This window comes from Chelmon rostratus, chromosome 10 (genome assembly GCF_017976325.1).
Source record: "Chelmon rostratus isolate fCheRos1 chromosome 10, fCheRos1.pri, whole genome shotgun sequence".
In the NCBI taxonomy this organism is placed as follows: Eukaryota; Metazoa; Chordata; class Actinopteri; order Chaetodontiformes; family Chaetodontidae; genus Chelmon; species Chelmon rostratus.
In genome coordinates this window covers 190,018-201,954 of record NC_055667.1, presented here as the reverse complement: position 1 = coordinate 201,954, position 11,937 = coordinate 190,018, and the positions used below count along the sequence as shown (strand labels likewise).

The 11,937-nt window shown below is 39.3% G+C and overlaps 1 protein-coding gene across 3 annotated transcripts in view; it reads left to right on the top strand.

Moving 5' to 3' along the window:
- The first annotated feature begins 2 nt into the window (after nt 1-2).
- Nucleotides 3-11,937, top strand: part of clcn6 (chloride channel 6) — a 34,341-nt gene continuing 22,406 nt past the window's right edge. The window contains exons 1-8 of one of the 3 annotated variants that reach the window (XM_041946352.1): nt 284-342; nt 6,618-6,631; nt 7,392-7,451; nt 7,547-7,612; nt 8,118-8,183; nt 8,271-8,337; nt 9,697-9,803; nt 11,054-11,180. In XM_041946352.1, the coding sequence (XP_041802286.1) occupies nt 300-342; nt 6,618-6,631; nt 7,392-7,451; nt 7,547-7,612; nt 8,118-8,183; nt 8,271-8,337; nt 9,697-9,803; nt 11,054-11,180 (550 nt within the window). In that variant the 5' untranslated portion in view covers nt 284-299. Of the gene's footprint in view, nt 343-6,617; nt 6,632-7,391; nt 7,452-7,546; nt 7,613-8,117; nt 8,184-8,270; nt 8,338-9,696; nt 9,804-11,053; nt 11,181-11,937 lie in introns of all 3 variants that reach the window. The other 2 variants (XM_041946351.1, XM_041946353.1) reach the window with 2 other exon arrangements.

Genomic DNA, 11,937 nt, shown 5'->3' with positions numbered 1-11,937 from the left:
GCACATGAAACTGTAGAAGTGACGCTACATTTACATGTCGTGGGAAATATGAAAACATTTTAAAGACAGTGTCAATACTATAAAGATACGGTTTAAAATCCAAGTTTAGGACACCAATACCGCAAGGTATTTCATTTGATGTAGACATGCCGCCCGATGTACAACATAAAATATGTATTTTTCATAATATTTTTCAGGACCCAATCTCGATGATGATCTTAACCGTTTTACTATCGACCACGAACACAGCATGACACAACAACCAAGATGGCGTGCTGTGGAAACTGTTTTTGTTGCCAATGTTGCTGCAGAGAAGGAGGGACGCGGACACCCGAAGAACTGGTAAAGCAAGATGCAATACTGGGGTTAAACGGGGATCTCTTGATTATTTTATAATCAGATAAATTTCCTTATTATTTATCCTGAACTCTCCTCGGTGCTTTATTCTGGCTTGCGTGTGCCACCCTGCTGCTCATTGTCTGTGTTCTCTTGTCACGTTACTCGCTTTTTCAAGCAAGCCACAATTACCTTAAAGACATCCTGAATGCAAAACCAACAGCTAAGCTAAAGCAGGCAGCATCTCTCCTTTTAATGTAATTTCGCCTGAGGGAGATGTTGTTTGGTGTTTTCTTTGCACTTATGTAGAGAAAACCCTCTGACCAAACTCCATTTACAAAAATTGCAAATTAGGACTTCCTTTCTTTGAGAGATACCGAGATCCTGCTTGAGGCATTGACAGGTAGTCACACCGCAATGGTAGACTGAGGCACTTTTTTTTTGTTTGTTTAGCACTAGGAGCATAGACGTACATACGTAGACGCCGCATCGAGCGCTGAATCATACGTCGACGTCGCCGCCATATTGGATGTGGCAAAAGCTAGCGATCTGTGCGTCGGTGTGTGCCACGGTAGCTTGGTGACTACTGATGTGTCATCCACATCATTTGATCAGAGCTACCACTTGCTCACACTAAAAAAAAAAAAAAAAAAAAGGAGGGCTGATGATTCCTTCTGTGGGCACAGTAAAGATGGTCACATCGGCTGAGTGGTTTATTCACCATTCAATGTCAGGGCAAGCTGTCAAAGTAACCTTGATCTGTCAGTTTGCCCGGGCTGAGATTGGCTCTGAGGATGTGTTTTTTTTTCCTAGGCCAACACCATTTTGTGCTGTTGTCACTAGTTGTGTTTGTCTTCACAAACTGAGGTTGCACCACTCTTCAGTTGCAGAGTATCAACACACGGAATAAGCTGTGCCATTCTTTTCCAAGGTTTTTAGCTTCCAAACAAATACAGAGGGAGAGAGAGAGAGCAGTTTCAACACCCTTGCAAATATCAGCATTTGAGTCTGAGATCATAACAGCAGTCACAAAAAACTTCAAACTCTTGAAGTTGCTCTAGCAACCGCTTGACCGATTGCTAGAGCACCGAAGTTTAGTTTAGTTGTCCAAACAGACACATAGGTATTTGGATTGATGCACTTGTTCTGTGCATATGCCATGCATATGAGTGGATGCTAACAGATTCAGTAGTTGTTGACTTGGTGAATAGTATCCATTTTGTTTTATCAGAATTAAGCACTACCTTATGCTTATGCTGTTGGCGTTGGAGGGAATAAAAAAAAAGACTGCAGACAATATATAATAATCAATATACACATTGTTTGAGATCTGTTTGAAATGGTACTGTGCTTAGTGAGCAAAAAAAATGAGGAGAGAAAAGATTTGAGTTGATTATTCACCAAGGTTTCTAAGATTTCAACACAATTTGGAGATTTGGGCAATAATTATTAAGATCAGTTTTGTCACCACCTTTATGCAAAAGAAGGACATGAGCTGTTTTTCAGGCAGTAGACAGTAGGCAGTCATATTATTTCAGTATAGACAGACAGATTAAAGATATGAGTTATACATTTAGCAATCAGCAGCACTGTTTCAGAAAACAAGCACCCAAATTTCCTTGTCTCGCTTGTAAGAACAGTATCAGTGACGTCCCAAACACTAAAGGCAGGTATACTGAAACTGAAGAAATGGTACCTTGTGATGTAGCTTGTGGTTGATGTTATGATTCAGATTACTAAAACTATTATGAAAAAGATGATTAGAGGCAACAAAGTGATTATTAAAAGCAGTGCTAATTTCTTTAAGATCTATTAGTTGATCTTGCCCACTGCCAGTGTGAGTTGGAAACAAGCTGTTTACAATTAGAAAGTGATTTAACAACTTTCCTAAATTTACCTGGATCATGGGAAGAGCTGGTAAAAGAATGCAGGTAATGGGAGGGGTTTTTGGCGTGTCTAGGTCAGCTAGGTCAGCAGTGAACCACGGACTAGATCTGGCTTTTACCCTAATTTTTCTTAAAAGGAGCATGTTTATTAACAATTGAATTAAAAACATTAATAAAATAATTTAAAGCAAGTTCTGTGTCTGGGATTTTAATAATAGCCCATGTGGAGCTTGGGTACAAATCATGAAGAAAGGCTTGATCGTTAAATTTTTTTTGATGCCTCCTAGTAATCATATGTGAAGCTACTTTTTTAAGGGTCACGTCTCTGATGCCGGCTGTAATTTAGTGATCACTTATCCCAGGATCAAAAACACCACTAAGGATTCATTTATCAGGTTTGTTAGAGAGTATGATATCAAGTAAGATGTTTTTTTTGGACGTCATGTAGATTTGGTTGTGTGGGTTCAGAAATAAGTTGTGTCAAATTCATATCAATACAAATCTCTTTCAGCTTGTTTGATGCAGATTATAACCAGTCAAGATTGAGATCACCCAAAATAACAAGGTCTGAGGTTACTAGAGGCAATGCAATGCAGGATTAATGCAGGATTAAAGTAAGACACAACTTTCCAGAATCATGTTAGTTTCAACCAACAGCCACACACTATTAAATCACATTAGCTGGCAATGAAGAATAAAGCTTTAAATAGTCTAACTGTTGTCAATAGAAAAAGTCATACAGCGTATGCTTAACGTGCAATTGAATAATCGCAAGTATATGCCATTAACAGTAGGTGACAAGGAAAGAAACCAATGGTTTTTTTTTTCTGTCGACCACACGTCCTTTTCCTAACCTCCTCCACCTTTGGCCAAAAATGAGCACGGGCAAGTCTTTTCTACAGATTTTAATCTTGTTGCACATCTTGGCATTTTTGTACATCTTCCAAACTTGATTGTGGACTGTTCTTTTAGAAAACTGTAAGAAAATTGTGCTTGTGCACCATGTTTTGTAGTTGCTTGGCTGAGAGGGGGATGACCTTGGTCAGGATCCTAATCACATCCCCGCCGGTGTTTTCCTTAAGTTGCCACTTGGAAGATTTGATATTTGATATTCTCAACTTGATTTTGGCACACATCTTATTCTTCTTTTTGGTTGTTGAGTGGTTAATGAGTAGCCATGATCTTTGCAAGTTCCAGGTGGCAATTATGTATTTCCATATTCATATTCGGGACAGGAATTCACAAGTCTTAAACAAATATGTACACAGCATCTTAAAACATCTTAATATTTAAACATACTAAGTCAGTACACAAAGGCAAAACAGCAAAACTATATTGGTTTATTTTTCCACTGTTCCAACAATCACTGAACTCTGGCTTGGTTGAAATAAACCCTTAATTCATGTAGTTGGGACAGGAATGAGAGAGAGGGCGGACATCAAAGAAGCAGCAGGGGAAAACAGTGTGTACGCGTAGAGGAATAATTTTGCATCTAACTTAGGAATTATTTTTCACCTGACATAATGACCGGAAAGATTTAAATATGCTGGACATAAACAGATTTTCCTGGTTAAAAATGAAAAGGAATTACTGGACAAAAGAAGTTGGTTTTGTAAATCTTGTCCATCATGCAGTGCATGATTTTCGAGTTTCTTCAGTAAATTTGATCAGTCATCTGACCAGACACCTGTCCAGTCTTCCCTGCTGCAACCCACAGCATAGATCATGGATTACCTCACCAACTAACCACAGTATGTGAGGACACAGGACTTTGAGTCCAATTTAGTTGTCTGCAGAACTGGGGCCACACAGGGACCAGTCCTGGCTCCCTTCCTCTTCACCCTCTACACTGCAGCCTTCATGCACAAATCAGTGCCACCTGCAAGATTTCCCAGCTTGGGATAAATAAAGTCTATCTATCTATCTATCTATCTATCTATCTATCTATCTATCTATCTATCTATCTATCTATCTATCTATCTATCTATCTATCTATCCATCTATCCATCTATCCATCCATCCATCCATCCATCCATCCATGACTCTACAATCATCGACCCCAACACAGATGGAGATGACAGGGGTACAGACAATTGTCCCAGGAATTTGTGAATTGGTGCGAGCAGAAGTGCCACTGAAATCCACTAATTGATCATCATGGCATCAATAAAAAAATCAACAATATAGCGTCAGATTAACAAAAGTTCAGATTAATTTATAATCATTACATTTCTAAACCCTCAAATGAGAAAACATAGGTTACTGGCCAGCTGGTCTCATTTGAAAACATACTGCTGCCATCTAAAGCAAAAGCAACAAAAAGCACCCTGGTACAAGTATGGCTGGCATGTGTTAGCATACAGTAGAAGCAATGCAGGATACATACCACAGCATCACAATGCATGGTCTTCATCAGTGAAATCGTTTCAACATAATCCAAAGTCTCTGTCAGATTCTTTTCAAAAGAAAAAATAGAAGTGTTCGGTTGGCCTGTGAGTATAGTTGCCTTGTTGCTTGTTTTGATCTGGAAAACAAGTGTTCAAATGTGTAGCCTGCTATTGGAAGAGAAATTAGTACCCAAAGTAAACATTTAATGTTTGGGAAAATGTCTTTTGGACAGGAGAACCTGCATTAGTGAAAAAATGACCCCCACTTTCCTTTTTGTCTGCTGTATAGTCAGTTCAGGACCAACAGAGAGGTCCAGAATAGTACTCAACAAAGTAGTAAATCATAGTTGCTCCAGATAGGTGCGGATCGTCCAGTTGTGATATGAGAGTCAGTAAACCTTGAAGGGTAGTTCTTTTGTTCCAGGTTGCAATATCCCTGTTGCAAACCTTGTTCTGACTCATCACATCACCTGTAAGCCCTTTCCGGGGCTTTGGGGTGAGAAGTCAAATTTGGGTTAGAGGAACCTGAAGATCCCAGGGCCATGGCTGGAGCAGTTGATATTGGGTTAGGGGAGTTGGAGGAGGAACATCTCTGGCACCATCTGAGTTTTCCCTAGATGTCTCTTAAGTCAGACCTGTCAACCTTCCTGGTTTTCACAGAATTCTCCAGTATTTTATCCTACTTTCCTGCTGTCATCCTCTTTACATACAGTATATTCCTGCAAAGCTCCTGTATTTTTAACCTTTCTTGAAAAAAAAAAAAAAAAAAAAAAAAAAAGGTTTTCTGTAACGTTGATGGCAGGCATAACTGCCTATTTGATGTGTTTGCTACATTCCCCTCCAGTACAGCAGGTGGCAGTATGTAGAACATTAGCATTAGGTAACATCTATTTATATTCACTCAAAGGGCACCCAACATTAAAACAAGAAGAATAAGGATGATGAATATGACAGAGGGATTACCTGACAAAAAGGCTTAAAGTTCGTAGTATGTCACCAAATAGGAGGAGGCTTACTCTTATGTTGGTTAAAGTCATGCTTTTTGTAAAACATGCCACATGGATTTTAGTGTGTCAGATGGAGAGAAAAGCGACTGTTTATCAGATATTGCCATGTTGCTGTTGTTCCTACAACATCATAATTAATGTTGCTACAGAACTATCATTGCCTTGCAGCTGACAAAAGAGCGACTAAGCAGCTCATGATGGATGAATGGGTCAACCATGGGACTTTTATCTGGGAGACAGGAGGTTTGTGTGGATGTTTTTAGACTTGACTTTTAGACTTGGTTCACTTATTTTTTTCAGTTTATTTTTTCAGTTATCTGCTGCACTTTGGCTAGGCTTAGGCAACAAGGCTGGGTTTGGCAAGAAAAAAAATGCTTGGTTAGTTTAAGGAGAAGATGATAGTTTGAGCTAAAAGGGACCCTTCACAATGTTAGAAAGTAACTAGTCATTTTTCCTGTCTTTTTCCCACAGTCGCAAAGCTTAGACATAACAACAATGGTACTAGAGCAATAATCCATCGCAATGATGGTCCTCAAGCAACATAATTTTAAATTTTCTCACTACTAGTCTGTCTCAAAGTCTTAAGTGAAGCATAATGTGTAAGTGATGTGTACATATCCTTCAAATAATAAACTGTCTGTAACCTTGTGTACATCTAAGAGGTATGCCAACAGTGGTAGGGGGTGGGATTGCCTAGGGCGGGGCGCCCTAAAATGTTCCTTATTTTCAAATACCAGTGTTGATAGGTATTTTCTTACATCTCTGTTGTCCGTTTTCTAGATTTAGATGCCATCGGCACATCCGGACACACCCATAGCAACACGTGTATTAACAACATTTAGATGTTTATGATTCAACAGTATTCCTTTAATATAGCATGTATGTTACACGGCATTATGTTTTGTCTCGTCGTGTCTGTTAAGCAGTTTGTTTCACTAGCGTCAAGTTTTGTCTCGCACTTCCTGTTTTATTGTGAAACCCTAACTCTCCTCTCGTTTCAGATCCTGACTTCCTGGTGTGTTTTCCCGCCTGTCTGATTGTCCGCTCCGCCATGATTGTCTCCACCTGTTCTTTGTCACCTCATGTATATATAGTCTGCATCTCCCCTTGTCCTGTGCCAGATTGTCTTGTTGCCATCGTGTTTCATGTCAGTCCAGTGTCTATTCCTTGTTCGTATAGTTTCCTTGAGAGAGTTTTTGATTTCCTTGCCTTTTGAGAACTAAAAAATATCCTTAGCGTCTTTTGTTTGTATTTTGAGATCAGTGCGCCTTTTGTTCATCACTTTTGTAAAGTACCTTTTTGTTATTAAAACCAGCCTTGTGCTTTTTTACCCCGGTCTGTCTGAGTTGTGCATTTGAGTCCTGATCCTCGTGCCTGAGCTCTTGTGTCACATTAGCATTTTACTCTATACACCAACAACGTTTATGTTTAAGTTACCTACCAATAGTCGTCTACTATCCAAACAGTTTTTTCTTTAAATTTTACTTGGGAGGTTACATATCTGTGAGCTCACTCTGTTATATTAGCTGAATTCTGAGTCTGACAAGCTCCTCTAATCAAGCAAGAAAGGCAATACAGTGTCATAATTTTCTTACAACTGAGCAAGCTATTTATAATCAAACTGTAGCAGAACTCTCAACAGTCTCCATGTTGTGAATACTTGAACATTCAGCTAACAACATTGTTTGTAACTGGCTTAATTTCTGGTAAACTGTCCCTGCTCTGTATTTTAATTATAGATTACTGTATTCAAAGTATCGTTCTTTTTCCTGAAGACAATCCTTGGGGAATTCCGAGATGAAGAAGATGAGATTCTACCCAGGAAAGACTATGAGGTGAGAAACTTGGGTGGGGGGGGGGTCATTAGAAGATGCTGTGCCTTGTACAGATGAGTCAATGTAGTTACACAACATTTGTTTTGCTTTCACAGAGTTTGGATTATGACCGGATCATCAATGAGCCCCATGTGGAGGTTCTGGAGGGGATGGACAACAAGGTAAAACAAGCCAAAAGTGTCTTTTGCTCAGTTGTGGACAAAATAATTACAGAGTATGCAGATAGGATTTGATTTGTGTGTGTGGAAGATGCATGTTTATTGTTTTATATGTGCAATGATTAAGGATCTACACAGGGCTACTGATAAAGAGGTGCTTGCTATAGCTGTTGGAAGAGGTTCCAGAGGCTGTGTGTGCTCTGCAATGTGCTATAATGTGTCTATCCCTATCTTCATGGGCAGAAATTTGTCATATAACATATGTGGAGATGATGTTGATACCATAGCAATGACATGCTATCAGTGTACACCTACTAACAACAACATAAAATGGGGATATTTTTTTTTTGTTAGCGCACACACAGAATGGACAGCTAGCAAGCCATGAGGAGATATTCACTGAACTTGACAATTTGATTAGATTGATAGCTTACCCCACCTTTAATCCTCAGTTTGAGATATATTTAATATAAAGTGCTTTTATAAATATTTTTTCATCTGCCAATAGAAAGCCAAAAAGTATGAAGCAGTAAGGTGGATGATGATGTTTGCTATTGGAGTCACTGTGGGACTGGTAGGTGCATTTCAGATTCCTTTTCATTTGCTGGATTCTGAAAATGCTACCGATGACCAGGGAACATTGCCTTCATGTCTCTTTCAGGTGGGCCTGTTTGTACATTCCTTTGTACACCTCTTCACCAAAATCAAATTTACTCTGGTTGGTGATTGTATCCTTTAACTTGCCTCAGCAATTTCTAAATATGCAACAGCTGTATTCACTCTCTCAACTCTGTCTAACTTTTTTAGCATGCCTGGACTCTCCAGACTGGTGGGGGTCTAACTACTGTGTTTAAGACACATTTTAATTTCCGCCCGCTTAACCGATTTGTGCAGTTAATTCAAGTAGTACTCGTCAGTCCCCTCTTAACTGCTCTTGCGTATCACCACCAATCAAATCAAGTGCTGAACCTTGGTGATTTTACACTGGTCTTATCGTCTTATTTCCGATCTCCAATATGTAGATAATTGATGCTTATCTGTTGGATTATAGTGCTGTCATATTTGATGCATGTCTGCCTCTCGGTCCTAAATCTTATCTTCCTGTATGTTGCTTTCACTACATTGACTCTTTGAGTGCCATTGACTTCACTGACCTGCTTTAAACATGCAGTGGTCAAGCCCCTTCTGAAAGATCCCACTTTAGTTAATGCAGTAGCAAAGCCAGCTTTTTCCAACTTACTACTATTGCCAAAATCGAGCCATTTCTCTCTTTCAAAGATCTTGGACTTGGACTACTGCAACACGCTGCATACTAGGATTAGTCAGTCACATCTAGAAGCCTCTTAGCTTGAGCTCAAGAGTGACTGCCCTTTTGCTGTTGCAGCCCATAGGCCGTGGAACATCACACCCCTCCCTGTTTGGTCTGCCCCTTCCACTGACTCTTTTAAATTCAGGCTCAAAACTTTCTTCATTCGTTAGTGTTTGAATCCTCCTGATGCACCTGATATGTGACTTGTTCCTATGCCTGTGTATTGTTTATTTGTGCCAATGAGCTGTTTGTTTTGATGTGTATGTTAGTGTTTCTTATACTTGTGATTTTAACTACCTGCTCTGGTCTGTACAGCACTTCAGTCAGCATGGGCTGATTTTTAAATGTGCTTTATGAATACATTCGACTTGACTTTCTTAACAGTAATTCTGTGAAGAAATGGTCATATTAATACAAGAATGTAACATAATTTTACAACATAAAAGTTGTAATATTCACATAATATTAGAATCTTATCTCATTATATTATGACATTAAGACTTGATTCATCAAAATGAAGACTTTATTCGTTTAACATTCTCTGTACATTACCAGGACAGTAAGGTATATATGTTATCTTGTTTCCTTTCGTCTTGTGGTCTGCAGTCATTCCAGTGGATTTAGTATACAGAATGTGCAGAAGATTGGTTGTCTCCTTTCACAATCATATGCACTGTATATAGTGCCAAAAGGGCACTAACAATAGACCTGAAAAAAAGATGGATGATTAATTATGATCAATTTCAGTGGTTCTTCTACCTTATCTTAACACGTCCAGCTGTAGAGAAGTGCAGTGACAAAGGCTGTCTCTCTCTGTCTCTACTGGAGCTCCTGGCATTCAACATGACCTTCATCTTTATCGCCAGTGTGCTCGTCCTCATTGAGGTAAGACTGCTCAGATACACTTGGATTTTCCAATTGATTGATCCAATTATTTGCTTCTGATATTTAATATCTACAACAGGAAAATAATTCCCTACCCCTATCAAGGGCCATTTCAATTTTTATAACATCCTTTGAGAGAAAAACTCAGTAGCACCCACCCAGAGTTTTCCATAGGGGTTGCACAAATGGTCACTGGTGATTGGGCAGCAACTGCGAATGTTATTATGCAGATGTGACAGGGTGACCAAGAGCTGGTAGAGTTGATGATGCTACTACTAGCTGGTTTTCCAGGGTTGGCTCAGTCAGTCTTGCATGGAAAGTCTTAGCCAAGAGTTCAGTTTTGAAAATAACTTTTTATGTCCTGAAATCTCTCACCAAATGCCTGAAGGAGTTTTGAACACTCACCAGCATATTCAGATGTCATAGCAGGCTTTTGTTCTTGCAGAGGAGGAAACTGTGTGTTTCCAGTTATACTTGCCACAGCTTTAGTATTTTGATTCAGACGATCTCACATTTGAAAGCAGAGAGCTGAGAAGTTGGCTGGAAATTGAGGTTTTGCTCTGAGAGGTACATGATAATGTCCACCATGAAGGCCAAATCTCACAGACACTTGCTATCACTTTCTGTGAGTTGTCATGGCAGGTTTTTCCTTTGTGTCTATGAATTATTCCAGACAAATGGACACTTTGGAAATATTTGACTTTGCGGTGCTAGCAGCTCCACAGTAGCAACAAGGCACTCCTTCACAAGGTCCCCTCCTGAATGAGGTTTCAGCTTCTTAGCTATTAGCTCTCTCACAACAAAATTTCCCTCCATAATATTGTCTCTCTCAAAGTATTCTCTTGTGAAAACTGCTTGATGAGCATGCAAAGACTACGCAAGAGTGTTAACTCATCCAAGTACAGCTGTCTTTGCAGCTCATCCAGTTTAGCAGACACTAGTGACACTAAGATTGGCCTGTGAGCTTATCCCCACAATGTAACTTAGACACACTGACTTGCCTTTTACTTCACAAAAAAAAGTTTGTCCATTTCTCTTGAGGAGTGGAACATTCTGCATCTACTTTTGCTTTGTGTCAAACTGCATCAGTTTGCTACGTGTGTGTTCATGACCACTGAGAAGAACATGTTAGTCTACCAGGTATTAATAGATTGTGATGTAAAATTTGTTTGTTATAATAGAGGATACAGTACACATTTGTTGAATCATGTGATGATGCTAACATGCTATGTTTTGGTGCCCTATATCAGCCAGTGGCTGCAGGTTCGGGGATCCCTGAAATCAAAAGTTACTTGAACGGAGTTAAAATTCCTGGAATCGTCCGGCTACGAACTTTTCTCTGCAAGGCCACTGGAGTCCTGTTCAGTGTGGCTGGAGGTAATGTACGGCAGAGGGGTTTGTACATAAAAATACTTTTGGATTACAGTGGTTGACAGCTGACATCGTTGCCCCAAATCCTGGCAAAGACATGGGGAAAAAAGCAATTGGGCTGTCCCATGATATTATATATTTCCTACCAAAATGTAAGTAAATGTATATTCATGTATTCTTGTCCAATCTGATCAAAGATAATCAGTGCAGTTCTTCTTATTCAGTGATTATGTAAAGGAAACTTGATCTATATACTTACTAAACCATAACCATTTAATGCGTTTACATAGCTATATCACGTGATCCACCGTGTAAACCATGTGATGTTACATAAACAGAGTGGTAGACAATAACTAAGTACAGTTGCTCATGTACTTTTTTAAGTTCAATTCTGGTGTTGACTATTTCCATTTTCTTCACTTTGTACTCCTACTTCACTAGAGGGAAATATTACACTTTTCACTGCACTTTATTTATCTGACAGCTATAGTTACAAGTTACTTTGACTAGAACCACCAAGGTTAGTGTCTTGTGACCTCTTACTTAAAGTTACTTGCTGGGCCCCTTGTTTCTTGTAAGGAATTCCACTAAAGAGACATTCCCCCTCCAAAGATCCCAGTAGATCTGTATCATAACTTTAAACACATGAAACAATGACAGAATACTTCATGGATTAGACATCATGTCAGCTGTCACCTTCAGCTATGTCACTTGTATCATTTATGTCCAGTGCTGTTAATGTGTCAGTGATGAGCAGGTGGGT